Source organism: Lutra lutra, chromosome 16, assembly GCF_902655055.1.
Source record: "Lutra lutra chromosome 16, mLutLut1.2, whole genome shotgun sequence".
NCBI lineage: Eukaryota > Metazoa > Chordata > Mammalia > Carnivora > Mustelidae > Lutra > Lutra lutra.
The window spans coordinates 3,253,376-3,274,561 of NC_062293.1; the positions used below are offsets into that span (position 1 = coordinate 3,253,376).

At 54.9% G+C, this 21,186-nt stretch overlaps 1 protein-coding gene across 1 annotated transcript in view; it reads left to right on the top strand.

Annotated features, from left to right (window-relative positions):
- The first annotated feature begins 1,033 nt into the window (after positions 1-1,033).
- The window catches only part of CYTH1 (cytohesin 1), a 79,177-nt gene continuing 59,024 nt past the window's right edge, over positions 1,034-21,186 (top strand). Inside the window, exon 1 of the mRNA XM_047706506.1 lies at positions 1,034-1,178. Coding sequence (XP_047562462.1) covers positions 1,157-1,178 — 22 coding nt within the window. The 5' untranslated portion in view covers positions 1,034-1,156. The remainder of the gene's footprint in view (positions 1,179-21,186) is intronic.

Sequence of the window (21,186 nt, forward strand, 5' to 3'; positions counted from 1 at the left end):
GAGAGGGCCCTGCTGGGTCCTGCCTCAGCTCCACCTGCGCCCGGCCCCTGCACCCCCTTGGGCTTGCTGGTCAGAGCTCTCAGGACAGGATCTCCCACACGGGACTTTCCAGTTGGTTCTGGTGTCCCCTCACGGGCTGACGCAAGCAGATGCTCATTAAGGAGGACAGCCCTGGGAGAGCAGAGGCCTCCAGCCTCCAGGAGCTGAGCCGCTGCCTGAGCTCGGCAAAGGGCCGCTGACTTCACCAGGGGTAGAGGGACTGGCAAGCCTCGTGCAGCCAAAGAAAAAAATGCCCAGAACAGTCTAGAAACGTGTGCATTCAGACAGGATGAATCAGGGTCACGAAAATCCTGAAATGAGGGGAGATGAAGCGGCTCCCTTTGAAACGTGATCCAGGAAAATTCGGGGACTCGTGAAGGGATGTCCAAAAGCAGGGAAGTCAGGACACTCGGGGGCTGAGGCTCGGAGCGCAGAAGTAAATGAATTCAAACGCTCTGCGGCCTCTGGCCAAGGACACGGCCCTCCGGGGCGAGCTAGGGCCGGCATGACCTTCGAGGCTGACGTCAGCGAAGACCACCCTGCCCTTCAGCAGCCGGACGCGACCTTGGGCCCGTGGGCAGCCTCCGCCGGTTGTGGGTAGGGCCGCCCGCGCCGCCCTAGCGAAACCCGAAACGGGCGGGGCCCGAGGGGGCGAGAGAGGCGGGGCCTCGGCCCCTCGTGGGGCGGGACCCGGCGGGCGCACGTGCGCAGGCGCGGCCTGGAGTTGGCTGCGTGCCGGGAGGTGCGCGCGCGTGGGCGGCGGGCGGGGCCGCGGGCCCCGGGGGCGGGTCCCGCGCGGACGCGCGTGCGCAGGCGCGGGCCTGCGGTTGGCGGCGTGCCCGGAGGTGCGCGCGCGTGGGCGGCAGGCGGGGCCTCAGGTCCGGTGGGCGGGGCCCGAGCGGCCGCGCGTGCGCAGGCGCGTGCGGGCGGCGGCCGCGTGCCGGGGCGCGCGCGGACGGCGGGCGGGGCGCCCCGCGGGTGGCGAGGGGCCGGCAGCTGCGGCGGCGTCGGCGCGGGCCGGGGGCGGGGCTCCGAGCCGGGCCGAGGCGCGTGGGGCCGGCGCGGCGGGGCTCGAGAGGCGAGCGGCGGGACCGGCGCTCAGTGCGGCGCCGGCACTATGGAGGAGGACGACAGCTACGGTGAGTGCGGCCCGCGGCGCGGCGGTGCGGGCGCCCCCTCCCGCGCTTCCTGCCGTGTCCGTCCGGGCGCCTGAGGCGGCTCCGGCTGCTGGCGCTTCGCGGGGCCGGCGGTGCGGGACGCGAGCCCTGGGCGGCCGGCCGGGGCGGGGGTGGCGGGGGTCGCGCGGTGCCGCCCGAGCGCCCCGAGGCCCCGTCCGCGGCCCCCTAGTTTCGGGCCTCGGTGGGGTCCGCAAGTTGTGTCGGGGTCCGCGTCTTTGTTCGCGAGCGGGGAGCACGCACGGCGGGCGGCCCCGGAGCGCACGGGCTTCCCCCGCGGCGGCGGAGCGGCGGGGACCCGGGCGCTGTCGGGCGGGCGCGGGCCCCGCAGCCGGCCGCCGTCTCCCCGGCGAGCGGCTCCGGTACCCCCGGGCCGCGCGCGGGGTCCCCCAAGTTTGCTCCTCACGCCGCACGGCGTCCCCCTGGACAGTTCCCGAATCCCCCTCCTGCTGACCTTATCCCCAGGACTGGTGGCCGCCCGCCGGGACCTTCCTCCCGCCCAGCGCTCAGGACGGCAGGCTTGCCGGGGGTTCTTGGGAGATGCTTTTGGTTAATTTGCCAACATCGCGTTGGTGAGGGTTTGGGGATGGCAGCTCGGACGGGGGTGAGCTGCCGTGGGCTGTAGCGGTGGGGATGCCCCGCGGAGTCCAACGGGCTCGCGTGGCTGCGGGGACCGCTCCCGGCCTGTTCACTGGGGCAGGTCTTACTTCTGCTTGGGCGCAGGTAAGTCACTGTGGAACTGCGGAGGGGGAAGAGGCGGCGTTGTGACCTGCAGCCTGACCCGGAGCGGGTTCTGGGCAGCGTGCCGCCGCCCCAGGACCCACTGGCAGCCTGAAGTGAGAGCGCCCTAGGGACGGCGGCCGTCAGATGTCCCCTAGTCACCTTCCAAGTAAAAGCCTTAGTGCTCTCCTTTTGTGATTGGGAAAAAACGCCACCTCCGGGCTGGTCCCAGAGGGTTTTCGTCCCCTCCATACCTCTCTTTCTGCACAGGAGAGGCCTCTCGCGCTGTGCCCGCTGCCGTTTTGTCTGCCTCCTCTTGCCATTTAATCTGTCGGACCCCACACTCCTGCCAGGCTTTCTTCTTGCCCTCTGCTGGCGTTTGTACTCACCGGGCGAGGCAGGAAACTCTTGGTCTGTTCGCTTTTGATACAGTGGCTGCTTTGCCAACAGGCGTGACACGAATTTGTACTTGGAGGGGTGAATGGAAGCCGGTGCATTCGGTCCTAAGGCAGCTGTAACAGATTAGCACGAACAGAACAGTGGCTCAGAACAGCATGTAAATGTATGATCATATAGTTTTCGGGGTCAGAAGTCCAAATGTGGTCTCACTGGGCTCAAGGTGTTTGCAGGGCTGTGTTACTTTTTTGGGGGTTCTAGGGAAGGATCTATTTCCTTGCCCTCTTCAAGTTCTGGAGGCCACCTTCACTCTGTGGCTGGGCCACCTTCCATCGTCAGAGCCAGCCCGTAGCCCCTTCTCCTTTCTCTCTGACATCTGCTGCTTCTTAGGACCCTTGTGATGACACTGGAGCCACCAGGGTGATCCAGCATAACAACCTCGGCTCTGCAGGGCTAATCCTGCTTTTGCCACATAGGGTAACAGTCGTGGGTTCTGGAGATTAGGTGATAGTCGTCCCTGGAGGCCGATAGTCTGCTGACCACACACTAAAGATGAGAAAGAGGTTTATTCTTCCCCCTTATATAGTTAAGAATGTCATCTTCTGTGTATTTTGGAGGAACCAAGAGGGCTCCCCACTCATAGTGTTCCCCACACAAAAAGTACCTAATACCTTAAGTTGGTCATACAAAGAATAAGATTCTCAGTTCTTCAAGGTTTCCCTTCGTCTCCAGAGCTGTCCGTTTCCCTTGTAGTTTTTACAGTGAATCTGCCTCCAGAGCTAAGACAGCCATGCACATAGCACTGTACGGTGCACTCTGCAAGCACAGGGAATGCCTGCCTAGACGCTCCAGAGAAGCTAGAACCTCTGTCGTGCCGTGAGGTAGCCTAGGACTGTTTGGAGCCATTTGGGGAGATGACTGATTTCCCAGCTGCCATTTTGGCCTAAAGGACTTTCGGAAGAGAACTCTCATATAATATGCCGAAGAAAGAGAACGAGTTTTGAAGTTTTCGTGTTCCATTACAGAGAAGTTCAGAAATCACCAGAACAGACTTTCTGGACTGCAGAGTCTGGTGTTCTGTCCATCCAGCGACTGCACCACTGAATTCGGAAGTCCTTCCTCCCGTGACACTCCTGTGATACAGAATTGTTTATCAGAGGTTCTTAACTCCCTCCCCAGGCAGGTACAGCGTGCTTCGTGCTGCCCGCGTGCTGTGACACACCGGACTGCGAAGACTTGGGGGGCGGGGCGCATGGGGACAGTTAAACGCAAGTCCTTTTCCAGCCTAGTTTTCTGTGAAAGATGTGGAATTAGTGATTTTCTAGAAGCTTAATTGACATTTGAAGAAAGATGTCCCTATTGCTTGTGGCTGGTAGAACTTGTCCCCACAGTTTCTTTTTAAACACTGTGAAATAATTGGGACTTTTTTTTTTAAAGACTCCTGTAATCTTCTTAGGTCATGGTTCTTCCTGGACTTCACGGTTCTCTTTGCAGAAGGAAGAGGTATTTTTGCTTTCGTAGGGTACCCTGTCCCAGAAAAGACTCTGACCACTCCCCTCCGTGACTTCTGAACTTGAGCAGACATTTCTATCCCGCAGACTGACTCTGGAGCCCTTCTGAGGTTTGTTTGGGGAAGTTTTTTTTTTTTTTAAGATTTTATTTATTTATTTGACAGAGAGAGATCACAAGTAGACAGAAAGGCAGGCAGAGAGAGAGAGAGAGAGAGAGAGGGAAGCAGGCTCCCTGCTGAGCAGAGAGCCCGATGCGGGACTCGATCCCAGGACCCCGAGATCATGACCTGAGCCGAAGGCAGCGGCTTAACCCACTGAGCCACCCAGGCGCCCCAAGATTTTATTTATTTGACAGAGATCACAAGTAGGCAGAGAGAGAGAGGCAGGGGGAAGCAGGCTCCCTGCTGAGCAAGGAGCCCGATGTGGGGCTCGATCCCAGGACCCTGAGACCATGACCTGAGCCGAAGGCAGAGGCTTAACCCACTGAGCCACCCAGGCACCCCAGTTTGGGGAAGTTTTTATGAATGTGCATACTCAGAGGGTCCTTAGGTCGCTTCTCTAAAGGTTTGGACCCCGGGAGCTGCTGGCGTCGTCCACCTCTCCCAGGACAGGCTGTGAGGCAGAGATGGGCAGGGCCATCGGCAGTGACCTGGAAGTCTCAGTGGTGATGATTCTGCCTCACAAGTCCGACAAGATCAACACATCTCTGAGCGCAGGTTCTTTTTTTTTTTTTTTTTTTAAGATTTTATTTAGTTATCTGACAGACAGAGATCACAAGCAGGCAGAGAGGCAGGCAGAGAGAGAGAGGTGGAAGCAGGCTCCCTGCAGAGCAGAGAGCCCGATGTGGGGCCCGATCCCAGGACACTGGGACCATGACCTGAGCCGAAGGCAGAGGCTTTAACCCACTGAGCCACCCAGGTGCCCCTGAGCGCAGGTTCTTAAGGTCTTTGAACCTCCAGTGCCGTTTATGGCCTTTACTTCTTGAGCACAGTTTCTGCTCTGCTGGCGTTTTATGAGCTTCAGACTTACCCCTAGTCTGGACATGAGGGAAAACCGGCCTTTCAGAAGTAAGCTGCTCTGCGAGGGCGCGGAGATGTGGCTCTTAGCCAGGGCAAGGCTTCCACCCTCCGAAGATGAAAGGAGGTGCGGGCAGCGGCGGGCATGGTGGCTGCTGTGGTCTGGCGAGTGGGAGCCCGCCGTCTGCAGGGGAGCCGGGCTCTTTCATCTTCGTGCCTCCAGAACCAGCGTGGGGCCTGGTACCCGGTAGCAGCTTCTCAGCAGCTCTTGAGGGAATAATAGGCTGAACCAGGTTCCGTGTGGCAAAAGTTAATGTTCAGTGATTGAGCTTTTGTCTTCAGCTCTCCATCCCAAACAGAAACCAGAACACTCTTCTGTACGTGTTTGCCCGAATGCCAAACCGATTTTCCCTGTTCTTCAATGAACGTCTTTCATTGTTGTCGAATTCAGTTACACTCTTGGTGATTTGCTGTTATGGAAAAGAATATCATTATGAAGTCAGGGTTTTCTTAGAAAATAAGGTTACCATAAGGAACATAAGGTTACCATAATTACTCATTCTGTGGTCTTTAAGGTCGAGTTCCAGGGGTGATATTAACATGTCGGTGGGGTAAACATTTTTAGAATTCTTGGTGCGTGGTGCCAATTTGCTTTCCAAAAGGGCAGGACCCATGTACCTCGCTCCTAGCCATGTATGGACTTACACGCTTGAGTGTCACTGTGGATATGCCGCGGTGAGGATTTGCATTTGAAAGCTTTTTTTTTTCTTGAACCCAACCTTATGGTTATAAAATGGCACCTCATTAAATCCACTGATTGCCAGCTAGGTTGAAAAAAATTTCTTTTGCGTATTTGTGTATTATGACCTGCCTGTTCATGTGGGATGTTGGTTTCTTTATTTACTCGACTGAGATTAACTTTTTTTTTTTTAATGGCCTTGAACGAATCAAATGACTGTTTTTCTCACTCTGATGTTTTCAGCATGGGAGACGCACTGGGGGTTGGGGTGAGATTTTGACCAATTGTGGTGGTCACCTATTTACCTCTCCTTAATTTCTCTCTTAACGATTGATGATCTTTAGCCTGTATTCTGTCTTCTGGGCAAATGCAAATGTTTCCTTTAGAGGAGAAATTGTGACTTAGGTAGCTCTTACGGGTCTCGGTTATACTGATAGGTGGGTCAGTCTGTGGGGTCATAAGGCTCCTACCTGCCCCTCTGCAAATGTCCCATTTAGCAGTCAGAAACAGTCTTTCCAAATAGATGATTTCTCATGTGTTTCATGCCTTGAAGATCAGGTAGTTCTGTAGAAAGAGCTGGAAGGAGAGTGCCTTCTGGTTTCAAGGTTGAGAGCTCACATATAGGTCACTCCGCCAGGGAGGAGGCGAGTGTGTGTGTGTGTGTGTGCACGCGCGCGCCTCTGGACAGTGCGGCGTAGGTTGGAGCTTCAGCTTGGAGTCCCCCCGCCCCCCCGCAGAGGCCTGTCCGCCCCTTTCCTGCTCACCCTCCCACACGAAAGGCTTGGACAGTAGGTTCCTGAACACGAGCACTTTGTCTGAACCTGTCCGTTGGCTTTGTTGCCACACTGCTTCTCGATTGTCTAATTATTGTTGCTTAGTTTCAGTTGCAATAATAGAGGCATGGAGGAGGTGGAGAGTTACTTAGAATGTTCAAGAAATGAGTCCCACATCCTCTGAAACTGCTGGTAACGTTGTTTTGCTTCTCTTTCCGCATTGACTGAAGAAACAAGATGGGTTGTAGGGGGTTTTCGTGAGTCTTCGTTTTCCAGGATGGTGTCAGCGACAGCGTGTCTCTGTTTCTGTGGCGGCGAGGCGGTTATGAGCTGCTTTCTGTGCTGCCTGGCTCCTGCAAGGGTCAGGATGTGACCTTCCTTATCGGAGTCTTTTCCTGTTTTTCACTTTTTTTTTTCTTTTTTTGAATCTTCAAGGTTTCTGTTTCAGATGACTGCTTTTCTCTGGTGTTGTTACAGTTCGTATTGTAATTATTACGTTGGGTATGAATGATGGCGTTGGTGAGATGCTATTAAAAACCCGTTCCTCCTCAGTAGCGCCGTTGTGGGCTTGCTGTGGGCAGGCGGTGTGTCCGGCACACACCAGAATGTCCCCCGTCACTCTGCGGCACGCGGCCTCTGTTGTCGGGGATGCTTTGCGCCTGGAAGACAGATGTGGCGGCAGGCTGGGGGGGGCGAGGGTCAGAGTGTTTGTGGCAGGTGTGTACGTGAAAACCCTGGGTGGGCAGGGGGCGCAGTCCCGCCTGGAGTTGGGGTGGGACTGATTGGACAGAGGCCGTTTCCCAGAACTGGAGTTTGGAAGCTGAGTTGGTGCTAACTCGGTGAATGTGGCCGAGCGGTACAGTTCAGAGAGAGCGAGCCAGGGCCAGTGGGGAGGGGGACCTGGCTCCCCTGGGCAACTGCCTGGTTCTCTGTACCTGGAGACTGGAAGGCCAGAGACAGGGTCTAGAGAGGAGGCCAGAGTCCTGGAGGGCTTCTCTGTGTTTCCAGTCACCAGTCTCTGAGCCATGAGGAGCCTGGGGGATTGAACTGGGGTATTTCATGATGATTATTTTGCATTTTAGAAATCCTACTGCCTGGTGTGCTTCCCTTGGGCAGTGGGGAGACCCCTAAGGAGCTGTCACAGCCGTCCTGGTGGGCTGGAGGGGGCGGTAACTCCAAGACAAGGGAAGAGCATGGGACTGGTTACCAGGGTTTAGGGAGACACAGCATGTGGGAGATGAGCGGGGCTCCAGGTGGTGCCAGGGTACTGTCTCAGATGGCGCAGGTGACGCAGATCACTGCTTGGGGAGGGTCTCCGGTTAAACGCAGGTGCTTGGTTTTAGACACACTGAGTGGACCTCGGGGGGTTTTAGAGACCGTCCCCTGAGAGAGGTCCGTTTAGATAGTCAGCTTTGTCGCTGGAACCCAAGAACTCAGCAGCACACGAGTGGGAGTGGAGCCCAGGGAAGTGGGGAGATCTCGTGCTGACCCAGAAGAGGGCCAGGGGTGTCATCCTGGGCACGGCGTCTTGCCCCCCTGTTGGAGGGCTGGGCGGAGCCAGGTCTGCAGAGGAGGCCTTGCGGGCGTGGCCCTTTCAGATGAGCGGACCCTCGGCGGGCAGAGGGCGGCCGCTGGAGGGTGATGTGGGATGGAGAGACTTGCTTTAATCTGGGGATACTGTATGTCCTCACAGAGTCTCGTGGTTGTTTTTTTTTTAAGTAGCGCTACCCCCAGTGTGGGGCTTGCACTCACGACCCCACGATCAAGAGCCACGCGCTCCACCGACTGAGCCGGCCAGGCCGCCTGTAGACTTTTTTCAATAAACATTTTGAAAACTCTTCTGAGCCAGTCTTGAATTACAGACCGATTCACGGCGCGCCGCGGAGCTCGGGCAGGACGGGGCTCGTGTTCGTCCGTCTGTGGGGCCGCTCGAGCCGGCCGCTGCCGGCCACGTGAGCGTGAGCCCCTGTTAGCTTCCGTGAAGCTGCGCGCTGCCCCCGACGCAGCGTCCAGCCGCCCCGGTGACGGAGGCGAAGAGGGTGTTGGGAGTTCGGGCTGCAGTGTTGCATTTTCATCCGCCCGGGCGTTCCCCTTGACCTTCGTCACCATCTCAAACCCTGCCTGTCTGAAGGTGGTCTCCTGCCTCTCCGTTCCAGTCCTGCCTCCAGACTTCCCTTTCCTCCCTTTTTTTTAGCGAACTCTCGTTACCATTACCTCTCACCGCCTTACCCACGCTTGAAGAAACAGCCGATTCCGTTCTCTGCCTTTTGCCCTCTGTTTTCCGGTGGCCCCGCCAGCCCTCCGCCGGCTCAGCCCCTTTTTCATCATCTTCTTGGTGTCGGGGTGTTTGCGGGGATGCTGAAGTGTGAGCCTGCTTTCAGGAAGCTCGTGGTGTGGTCGGAGAGTTCAAGAACATGCGACAGGTGCTCTGACAGATGTGAGCGGACGCCCCGGGAGCCTGTGGCGATCCAGCTTTCACTCTGCTTTTGGGGGCCAGCTGCTTTGGGGGAACACACCTGGCCCCAGGGTCGGATGCGACAGGAGCATCCCTGCACGCAGCAGCATCCGCGGTGCCCGCCCCTCCACAGGCGAGGGACGGGGTGGTGCGTGCGACGCGCCCCGGAAGGCAGGCCGCAAACACCCAGTCGCTTCCCCTGTGCCACCCGCGCCTTATGCCCGTTGTCTCAGACCCCTCCTCCACTTTTCTGTACCTTGTCCACTTTTTAGAAGCTTTCTAAATGTTTCGTCTTTTCTCCCAGAATTAGGGCACACAGTTCCGTGTCCTGGCAGTTAAGATAGTGTTGTGGTTAAGACCTGTGCTGGGGGTTATGAAGCGGATTGAGATCAAAAGAGCCCCTTGTTAGTTTTAGGGTGGAAGTCGAAGGAGTTGGTGGACGCAATGGGAGAGGCCGTTCCTCCTCCTCCATCTGTCGGATGGTGCTGGCTTAGAGGCCAGAGTTCCCTCCCAGGGCCTCTGGGGAACCAGGCTTGGTGTGATGGCAATGGGAGTGTCACAGCCTGACTTCTGAGGATCCCCTGGGGCCAGAGCGTGCGTGGCACCCGGGCAGGGGGACTCTCTTGAGAAAGCCGGGTAAGCAGGGCAGGGTTAACCTTAGTCATCGTGCCCCTTGCGGGCCTGCACTGGAGCTGGCCTCAGCCCCTCGCAGGGACCCTGTCCTGCCACTTCCTTGCCTTTTTGCCCTTTGTGGTGACACGTAACAGGCTACTGGAAAACCAAGTTCGGCAGTGACATGGGAGAGGACTGCTGAAGAGTAGTTTCTTCTGGGGAACGGCACAGTATCTTCCAGCATCTGCTAGCCGACACTCTGACTTTGCGGCCTCGTCTCCGGTCAGAGGAGAGGCTCATGTTTGCACCGGGCCTCATTCGGGCGACAGTCCCTGGTGGGGTCACTGAGGATGCTGACTCAGGACTTCAGCCCTGCAGCTTCTGAAACACACCGGAGGGCTAGATTCCTACCCTCCGTGCGCTGAGAATGCCGGCAGCTTGCTGTGTTCGAAGGAGTTCCGAAAGCCAGGTTTCGCCCAGCGGCTCCCGCGGGCCAGCTGTGGACGCTCCTGTAAGGGGATACCAGGATCCCAGGCGGCTTGGGGCTCGCCTCCTTGTTTCCACCTGGGGCCTCCCACTCGTGTCAGGGCCATGTGCGACGGTGATGGAGTTGGCGCACAGCTCCACCGTGTCCTGGGGGGATCTCCTCGGAGTTGAGCCTCTGGGTCTCGTGGTGGCCTTGTCAGGCAGGCCTCCTCCCCAGGCGGTTCTCCTCCCTTCCCTGCGTGACTTGTCCTGATGTGAAGGGAGGGGCTCCTTCACTCTGTTCAGCAACTTGACAAAGACCTTAGTGATTTCCCTCTGTGTCCAGACAAAGCATGGAGGAAATGAAATTCTGAAAAGATTCTTAGGATTATAATTGAAAGATTATTTCCTGGATTTATAATAACCCAACAGAAATACGGTTTCCACCCTAGACTTTGTGATCTCACTCTAGAAAACACACCCTCCGGCTCTGTCCGTGCTGTGCAGGGGAGGCTCCTCTGAGTCTGCTGACCTCAGAGAGCCCCCTTCTACCCCCCGCCCTGAGATCTGAACCCTCACACATCTACCCGCCTCCTGCCCTGCCCATTCACCAGGAGGCATCTGGCACCGTCCCCCTCTGGGCCCTTTCTCTGGCTGTTCCCGGGGCTCAGGGTGCCTTCCACCCCGACATCCTCATGGTTGATGCCCTTGCCCACCGGCCTCGGCTCTAGTCCCCGCTCCCCCAGGGAGACTTGCCCAGTTGCCCAGCTCATGAGACCACCTGCACGCCCCTCCCCGGGCTCCTCTCCACCCCACAGCACTCATCACCTCCTACTACTTACGTTTACTGCCCGTGCCTGGGCTCCTCCAGCATTGTGATCGGCCACCACCCAGAGGCCCAGCGCCAGGCTGGTTGTAGGCTCCCTCGGAGTTTGTTGAGGGACTTGCTCAAGCTATGTTCCCTCTCCCCGTCTGTGTTTGACAGGGAGACAAAGGCCATTGAAGTAGCTCCTGTCTGCTCCTGTCTCCCTTTAACCTCAGGCGTTCTTTGGTTGTTCTGGGCTTTTTATTATTTTTTATTATTTTTTAAAGATTTTATTTATTTATTTGACAGACAGAGATCACAAGCAGGCAGAGAGGCAGGCAGAGAGAGAGGAGGAAGCAGGCTCCCCGCTGAGCAGAGAGCCCGATGCGGGGCTTGATCCCAGGACCCTGAGACCATGACCCGAGCCGAAGGCAGCGGCTTAACCCACTGAGCCCCCCAGGCGCCCCTGCTTGTTCTGGGCTTTATCTGGGGGCTCGGTTCCCCTGCCACAGGTTGTGGCAGTAACCAGGTGGGACGCCCCTCACTGCTGACCTGCTGCGGGGGGGGGGGGGGGGGTTATGCAGACACTTCCCGAGCTTTCAGAGGCTCCAGTACAGATCTTACAAAAGGAATATTTAGATGAAATGTAGGATTGTTCTATTCTGGAAAGATGCGTGTGGCAGAGAAATTCTTTAGGAGGGGCTGATCTGTTCCACAGTGAGGTGGTTTGTGGTGTGAGCTCACTCTTTTTCAGGAAGTGTTAAGGTGTTTGACAGATGTTTGATAAGGATGAGACCTGGGTTGTTGATTTTCTTTTTCAATGATTAACAGATCAGAAAAGCAGCTGGACATTGCGGTAGGAAGCGGCTGGGACTTGAGCTACGCCCTCAGCACCGTTGAGAGATGGAGGGAGTGACTGCACCGTGTTCTCTTCCTGTGCCTGCTCTAGTGGCTTTGAATGATACAAATTTCTTACGTTGCTTTTCCGGGGTTGCAAGTCTGGAATGGGTCTCATTGGGGTGAAACCAAGGTGTCAGCAGGGCGGGATCTCTCTGGAGTCTCCTGGAGAGATTTCCTTTCCCTTTCCACCTTCCGGAGGCCACCTGTGTCCCGTGGCTCCTGACCCCTTCCTCCCATCTTCAACGCCGGCAGTTACTGTGAAACCCTGTCTCAGGTCTCATCGCTCCTACATGGAGTCTCCTGCCTCCTCCTCCTCCTCCTCCTCCACCTCCACTTCCTCCTCCTCTACCTCCACTTCCTCCTCCTCCTCCTCCACTTCCTCCTCCTCCTCCTCCCTGTGAGACACTGGTGATCCCGTGGGGCCTGCCCGATGACCCAGGAAAATCCCCCCACCTCCGGGCAGCCGTGTAGACTTCCATCACGTCTGCATCAGTTCCCCTTTGCCACGTGATTGAGCAGATCCACTCGTTCTGGGGACTAGGATGTGGACATCTTTGGGGCCATTGTTCTGCCAGCCGCATCACCCTAGTGCTCTTGTCCCTGGGATGCTTCTTGTAAGGGCAGGCAGTTCCCTCCTGGGGAAATGTTCCACGTGGACAGTAAGGATTATGGTCCTGGTACGACGTTGTCTAGTCTGGGTGAGCATTTCTGGTTCTCGAAGAGGATTCCTAATTCAAGGGTAGAGGAGAGTGTGTGCAAAGCAGCAGCCAACTTTGACCCATCCATCCTGTTTCTGCTCCTCAGCAACCCTGTTTGTCGTCAGATTACACATCAGAACAAAGCACGTCTTCAGTCGGAAGGCCGTGTTACGGCAGCCAGTTCTTAGGAATGTTTCTGTACTTTCTTTGAGAGTAAGGAGAATTTTTCTTGGTTTCAGGTAATGGAAACATCCCTGAACAATGGTGCTTGTTAGGAAAAAGGAATTCATTATTCTTGACGGTGATGTTGGCATAACATGATGTGGTGATTATTTTCCCAGACATCTGCCTTTTCCTCGAGTCACATGATGGACTTCTCGTGTGGGGGAAGCAGGCGAGGTGCTGTTCCTCTCCCACACACTCATGGCAAGGACTCATTTGGTTTAATTTCCACCCCCAATAGACTACAGGGATACAAAATTGAATTTTTGGCTAAATATTACTGTTCTTAAGCTCCCATTTTCTTAAACACATAAATGTATTTATAGCGTTCTACAGAGGAATTTAAACTTCTACTTTAAGAAATTATAAAGATAACACATCTTTATATTAAAAACTCAATTGCTAGAGAAAAGTACATAATTAGAAGTCACTTTTGACTTTTTAAAGCGGTTTTTATAGGCCCTAGGATGTTGGCACGGTTTTCGTTTTCTGTGTTATCTCCAAGGTCACCTCACCTATCTCAGCCTGGAGCAGCGGGACTGAAGGAAACAGTCCCTGTGAGACTTGGTGGCACTTGGAGTAACAGAGACTCTCAGGATGGGTGACGTGAGCTCAGACGTGAGCCACAGCCTGGCTCTGGGAGTCAGAATGTGGGAGGCACTAACTGTCCCATCAGGAGGGAGATGCTTCATTACACCGCACTGTGTCGGCATTACGGAGTATCAGGTGCGTCTTTAAGAACAGGAGATCTGGGGCACCTGGGTGGCTCAGTGGGTTAAAGCCTCTGCCTTCAGCTCGGGTCATGGTCCCAGGGTCCTGGGATCGAGCCCCACATGGGGCTCTCTGCTCAGCAGGGAGCCTGCTTCCTCCTCTCTCTCTCCTTGTAATCTCTGTCAAATAAATAAAAATCTTAAAAAAAAAAAAAAAGAACAGGAGATCTGTGCTTACAGGCGTGGAGGATGGCTGTGTGATGCTGAGTGAAAACCCAGGTTGCTCCTATGTATCCACTTTATTAAATATGCATCAGTTCACATTTGTATGTGCAGAGAAAACCTCAGTAACCTTTATAAGGGTTCAAGGCAAGTGCTGTCCCCAGAATAGAACTGTGGACTGCGCACAGGATGGCAGGGGAGGGGGAATGGGCGGGGTGCAGCTTCCCGAGTTTCACAGGTGAACGTGGAAGGTGAGAGGAGTAGGTCTCTGGTCTCCTTGGCATCGGGAAAATGATAGTGGCCTAATCATGCTTGCATTGGGATGAATTTGATTTTAAGAAGTGATGCCATCAGACTTGTTTGGTATTTGTGTAACGTAAAAGGTAGGCTTGTGGTGCCTTGTGTGCAGAATTATGTTTTAGTTCTGTTTAAAAATCTTAGGGTTTGTGGAATAGTGGGATTTTTGTTTGTCTTAGGATAAGTCATTTAAACTAGTAGAATGTCGCTACATTCTTTGTTAAACTGTAAAATTCTAACTATTTGGATAAGAGACTGGGGTTAAAACATCAGTGGTTAAAAAAAAATGGAATTAAAATCTTTCCTGAATTTTTGGCTCTCAGACATCTGAACTTGTAATTACAGCTGTGTTCCAAATGGACTTTTTTTTTTTTTTAACATTTTAATTTTTTTAAGTAATCTCTGTACCCGATGTGGGGCTTGAACTCATGACCATGAGATCAAGCGTTGCATGCTCCTGTGAGCCAGCCAGGCGCCCCAGATGGAGACCCTTTATGGTTGGAATAGTCACGTGTCCTACAAAGATAAACACACAAGTGCTTTGTTTAACCTCTCTGCAGTTTGTAATCTAGGAAATTGGGATTAGCGTGGTGGTTCCCATACCTGGCTAATCTACAGACTCTGGGTGAGGTTTTTTTTTTTTTTAAGAAAGCAATTTTTGGGGCACCTGGGTGGCTCAGTGGGTTAAGTTTCTGCCTTCGGGGACGCCTGGGTGGCTCAGTTGGTTAAGCGGCTGCCTTCGGCTCAGGTCATGATCCCAGCGTCCTGGGATCGAGTCCCACGTCGGGCTCCTTGCTGGGCAGGGAGCCTGCTTCTCCCTCTGCCTCTGCCTGCCACTCTGTCTGCCTGTGCTCGCTCACTCTCTCTCCCTCTGTCCCTGACAAATAAATAAATAAAATCTTAAAAAAAAAAAAAAAGTTTCTGCCTTCGTCTCGGGTCATGATCTCGGGGTCCTGGGATCGAGCCGCGCATCGGGCTCTCTGCTCGGCGGGGAGCCTGCTTCCCCCTCTCTCTGCCTGCCTCTCTGCCTACTTGTGGTATCTCTCTCTCCGTCAAATAAATCAAGCAAGCAAGTGGTTTTTTCTGGGGCCCCACTCAGCCATACCTGCTGAACTGGGATCTTCCAGGGTAGGATCCGGGAAGGAACAAGTGAACGCACACGCACACGTACATGCACACACGCGCACACACACACGTGCGCACACACGCACGCTTTCAGAGTTCCTCAATTCGAGGAGCTCAGGTGCGGAAGAGCCCCTTGCTCAGGAACGCCGCCGCTCCCCCCACCCCCAGCCTGGGGCCACACGGCAGCGCCCTGGCTTGGGCTGGTGTGCCAGGGGTGGATCTCATCATTTCCCACGTTGGTTGTGTGAACTGACAGTGTGAGGAGTTGTGTGTCGTTTTGTGTCCAGGGTTGTGAGGAGTGCCGGCTGGGTGTAGCTGCGTCTCAGGCTGGAACCTCTAATGGACGCGGTTTTGCTCCAGGCCATTTAGAATTCCCCTTAGAGGGTTTGGAGCTTTCAAGCAGAGGTTTTTTTTTTTTTAAAGATTTTACCTATTTGACACAGCACAGGCAGGCAGAGAGGCAGGCAGAGAGAGGGGGAAGCCCTGCTGAGCAGAGAGCCTGATGCGGGATTTGATCCCAGGACCCTGGAATCATGACCTGAGCTGAAGTCAAGCAGAGGTTTTTAAGAAGAGGCTCCACAGATCAAAAAAGAAGAAAAAGGAGGAAAAAAAAAAAGCAACACAGCCGGGCTAGGGTTTGTTTACTCCTCTGTTATAGTTACCAGGTTTAGCGGCCTCCCCACCTGAGGTTCCCCAAGAGTCTGTGTGGTTTTCATTCTGTTCCTTTTAGAGACACCTTCCCTTTGTGTTGCTCTGTTGCTAGGCAGCCCCTGGACTGATGCCATCCTGGAGCGCCGGTCTGTCCAGCAGGGGAAGTGACCTAAAAAGATCCTTCCCCTGTCCCCCTTGGGACTGGCCAGCCAGGCCCAGGAACCTGCAGGGGAAGCGAGGCCCAGTCACCTTGCCAGAAGGGCCCCCCTGCAGCACGCACTCCCCTCGGGGCTCTGGGGCTCGTGTCAAGCTCACCCGCTCCAGGTGGCCTGGGAGGTGGCTGTAGTTGTGTCCTTCATCCTTCACCGCTTGGGCAGACTGAGCAGTGCAGAGTTTCAGCAGCGTGTGGAAGTGGAGGGAGGAGCATCCGGAACCCCCGGGCCCGTTGCTGTGCACAGTTGGGTGTACTTTGCTTGGAGTCTTTTCTTATTCTGTGCGTTATTCCGGCATGTTGACCCCCCCTGAGTCCTTTTGGGAAAATGTAGGATTATACAAATAAAACTAAAAATGTGTTCTAGTTCTGTAGATTGTTTTGTAGCTTCCTAGAAAGAAAGAAAACACGTGTTTTTCTCTGCTATTAAAATTTGTACATGGATAATTTTTAGTGGCATCTGTCAGGGCAGGGCCCGTGCTCATAGCAGAGGGCGACACCAGACCCCAGAGGAGAGGACAGCAGGCCAGCCGGCTCGCTGCAGCCTCACACGGGAGTGGAAGCTGTAGCGCAGCAGACAGTAGGACCTCAGCCTGGGAGTGCTGCCTCCCCGCCCCATGTCCCACGGGGGCGACGTGAGGGGCCTCGATGGTGGCCACGCTTGAATTGGGTCAGTCTGCAGTTGAGGAGCCAAGGACCAAGCACCCTTTGTAGCGGCAGCAGGCGAGCCAGACCCCTTCCCCCGGAGCCAGCGAGCTGTGCCGTGTCGTCTCCTTGGCCAGCCAGATGTGACAGCGAGACGTGCAGGGCTGCGCGGGCCCCATGGTGGCCTGCCTCTGCCAAACCAGTGTGTGCGGATGCGCCCCCCGTGATTCATTAACCTCTCTTGTTGGCTGTTTAGAAGTTTCCACTTTGTTCTTAAAACAGACAACGCTGTAACATCATCGCTGGTAGAAGGTCGCCCACATTTCTGATTGTTTTCTTAGGCTCGTTTCCAGCAAGTCGAATCACTGGGTCAGTGAGTTTAGCTTTTTATTTTTAGTCTCCTCGTAGGTACTGTCACAGACACGTTGACGTCTCACTCATGTATGCTCGTATTAATGTGCCCTTCCCAGCATTGAAGTGTGTGTGTGTGTAAGTAGGCTCAACCCCCGATGTGGGACTCAAGTTCACGGCCCGAGATCAGGACTCGCACGCTTCACTGGTAGGGCCAGCCCGGAGCCCCTCACCGAATTGTATTTTAATCATTGCTTTTTGATAGAATGTTTAAATATTTTTCTCTCTCTCTCCTCTTAGTGTTGGTGGGGTGAGCGTTGACTGTTCTACGATCTCGTCTAGTGTGTCAGTCAGAGTGGGGAGACCGTAGCGGCTTCTTCCCCAGGTCGCTCCTCATTAATTTATTCCACAGGCATTTATCGAGCACCTGCTCAGAGCTGGGGGTGCTGCAGGCCGTGGGGCTCAGGCATGAGCGGAGCTCTCGGGGACCTTACGTTGTAGGTAGAGCAGCTGGTTTCTGTGGATCGTGCGTGTTTCATTCATCCCGTTCCATTTCTCTGGGGAGTTCGGATGCGGCCCCTCAGGAGCAAAGTTAAGGTGGGATCCGTCGGCTTCCCGCCTTGTGGGTTGTTACTGACTTCACTTTCTCCACGTTTTCTGGATGTGGGCGGTCGTTGAACTTGTGTCCCCTTCCCGCTGATGGACATCAGGCATCTGTGTTCCCAAAACGCGCTGGGGACTTTTGAAAGTGAGTTCACATGAACCATGCTTTAGCTGTGAACAGAGAGGTTTTACAGCCCTTCTGGTCAGGAGAGAGGAGACAGTCCCTGTTCAGGGACCTCTTGGTCAAAAGGAGCTTGACCTTTGCTTGATTACTTTGTCTTCTAATACTCTTTCCAGGATGCATTCTTACAGATCCCTCGTCAGTCAGCTTTCCTTTTGAAAACTCGGGCCGTTTGTGGCTTGAGCAAATTGTCTGTCTTCTGCAACGGCCGGCGAGCTGCGGTAGTGACACAGTCATATCTACCTTTCCGGTCGGGTCTGTTGAAGGGTCTGGTGAGGTGTTCAGGGACATCAGTCGGCGGGGGGGTGTCAGCACCCACGGCTGTCACCGGCTGACACTCCAGGGCTTCGCAGGGCCTCCACAGCGACCTAACACGCCAGAGGTGACATTGAAATAGCTTTAGTCAGTGAATGTGCTCATGTGCTGTGCTCATGTTTCAGTACACTTTTCAGGTTCCCTTTTCTTGTAGTTCTTGAAACAAAATTAACTTTATTTTTTTAAAAGATTTTATTTATTTTAGACAGTACGTGCGTGAGCGTGAGGGTGAGTGGGGTGGGGGAGGGGCACAGGGAGACGGAGGGAGTCCCAAAGAGACTCACCCCCAGCTCAGAGCCCCACGGGGGCCCCATCCAGCACCCTGGGAACATGGCCTGAGCTGAAACCAAGAGTCGGACGCCACCCAGGCACCCCCGAAGAACTTCACGGAGGCACTTGCACATGACGGGTGCGCAGTTTGATGGTGTGCGTGACAGATTGCTTTACCCCAGTGAAGCCGCCGTCCAGTCAAGACTTCGAGCACTTCGTTGCCCTGAGAAGAGTCTTCTTGTCTGTCTGCAGCCCAGCCGCCCGCCCTCCCACAGACCTGCCTCTTGTCACTACAGATGAGTCTGCGTTTCCCAGAATTTTACATTAACGGAGTCGTACAGTGTATTCTCTGGCGCTGGCTCTCGCTCAGCACGAGGCGTTTGCGATCACTGTTGGGGGCGTCAGTCTTTCCTTTTTATTGCCGAGTTATTTCATTTCCACTATCTATACAGACCACGTTTTATGTACCCATTTACCTGTCACGAGTGTGCGGGTTATTTCCAGTTTGGGCCACTGGAGTCAGCTGCTGTGAGCAGGCATGACCGAGTCCCTGTAAGACACACTCTTACTTCTCTTGGGTTAGTACCTGTGAACGGAGTGGCTGGGTTCCGGGTAGCGTCTTTCTTTTCCCTTAAAGTTGTTTTACCTTATGTACAATGCAGCAGAGGTAGTAAGGAATGGTACGTGCGACTGGAATGCAGCTAGTTTCGAAACAGGCAAGAGAAAAGCTCTTTTTCATGTAAGCATGACATGCAAACCTGTTGAAGAATGTTTTAATATGTTATTTTGCGTCAAATCTGGGTTTAAAAAAAAGTGACATGAAACTTTAAACAGTCACATAGTAAATGCAAACTTTTTCTTTCTCTTCTTGGAGTTAAAAATCACAATTTTGTACTTCACATTGGGAGAAGAGCCTCACAAAAAAACGTACAAGTGTAAGTTGTTGTGGCCGGGCAGATCCTCCCGAGAGCGCTGTGCAAGTCAGGGGGCTGGTGGAGAGGCTTTCTGGACGTTTCCGTCAGCACTGTCTCCTTCTCCTCTGGGGTTCACGGTTTTGTCCACGACATTAATGAGACAGGCAGCATGCAGGCACCTCTGTGGGCCACCTAGTGTGGCTAGGGGAGAGGCCCCCCCGGGGTCATTAGCCAGGTGTTTGTCACCCCTGCGTTACACCCCTGCCGCTCAGAGAGGTCAGTCCTCTTTAAAAATGGGGGAGGGTGTTAGTATTAAAAGGGATTTTTATATAGACTCGTTTTAAGAGCAGTTCTGTTGTTTAGGGGCTTGGGGTGTTTGTCCGGGTAGGTAGGTAATCTAAGTGGGAATTCAGGTGTCCATTGAGGGTTATTCTAAAGAATCCGTGACTGATGTCCCTGAATAAGTTAGATGGCAGGAGTTGAAAGTAATTTCAAGTGGGATGACCAGTCTGTTCGTAACCGCTGTTGGCAAGTCACCCGTTCCGTCTGCTGTCGTACCTCACTACGTGCCGTTTTCCCTCCTAGTCGTTAGTATACTTAACTGAATGCTTGTCATCTCCTGCAAGTCTCGCCCAGGACAGCGCGCGAGTCCTGTGTGGTTAGCAAGAGGCCGCCAGCCGTCCTCATACCCTTTATCGACCGTCTGTCCGCCTTGGGGGTGGGGTGCGGTGGGGTGTCATGCTCCTGGGTGCTCACTCCGCAGTCACCCAGTTCACTCGAGCACGGGCCTGAAGACTTGGGGAAAGGAAGGGCAAGTCTTCCGGGGGCGGTTGGCTACCCCCGCGAGCAGTCGTCTTTTTCTGGATGTGTCCCCAGATGCCTTGTTTCCCGACCAGTACTATGGTGGACTTTTTGGCAGGACCGCGTTGCCCTAAACAGACAAGTTTCACGTTCCGCAGCACTACTTACAGCCTTGTGTTTAATTAGGCACTTTGCATTTGCAGTATAAAATTTAATCTGTGCAGTCGCTCTGTGACGTGGGGTTTGTGGCATTAAGTACGCTGACTTGGTCGGAGTTAGAAGGGACGTACGGGCTTGCAGAGTTCCCGGATGTCTGAACCGCCAGCAGCGGCATTTATCCCGATGACTCTGAAGCCCTGTAATTGGCGATAGACTTTACTTCAATTTGATACTTTTAGAAGGTAATTTCCATGAAAATCCCCACGTCGAGCATATGATAAAGCTCTTTCCTTTACAGAGGGAGAGAGCGCTGGGTCAGATTCCTTTCTCCTTCCAAGTTCCGAACTCCTGGGAATGGGGAAGGTGGAGACCCCACCCCCAGCTCTGTCCCTGGCGAGAGGGGCTGGAGGAGCTGCCTCTCCGGGAGCCTCAGGGAAGGGGTGGCAGTTTTGTAAAGTGGGTCACGCTTCTCCCTCTTTGTTCGCCGGCGGTCGGCGCTCTTGAGCGTTTGCAGTCACCGCTGGACGTGACGGGAGCTTCAAGAACCGCCTTCCTCCGGGTGCTGCCTCCGCTCCTACGGTCCATCCTCAGTGTTTGTGGGTCCGTCTTGGTGAGTGTGCGCTCACTAAAATGTGTCAGCCAAGCCAGGACGAGAACGGTGCTCCGGCCGTGGTCTGCGAGGGTGCGCAGGCCCGTGGAGAACGCCTAGGGCCCACCGCCGGTTCCCGTGTACGTGCGACACGGTGGCGCCCTGCCTTCCCTGCCCCGTGCTCCCGCTGTCGACGAGGGCTTTACAGCCCGTCGGGTGCCACGTCCTCGCTCTGTGTGCTGGTGATGTCCCCATTGACAGCAGCCCCACCCGGTGCTGACGTGCTGGCTGGCACCCGCGAGCACAGGAGGGCTGTCGCGTGCCCCGCTGAGAAGACGTGCGGGAGCGTCCGTCGGGCCTGCGTCCCACGTCCGCGCATCAGCAGTGTAGACTACGTGGGGGGGTCCTTGATGACAGGCACACGCAAGGGGCACTTACGTGCGTGATGGTGAGCCGTGGGGTCAGGGGCTCACAGGAGCCCCGCCCTGGCCTTCCCGGGCATGCGGCCAGAGTGCTGGGCTCCCGAGGGTTAGCACAGCTTTCTAGAACCCACCCACCCATATCACCACAGCCGGCCACATCTCTGCCCCGCCCCCCGCCCCCGCCCTCAGAGCTT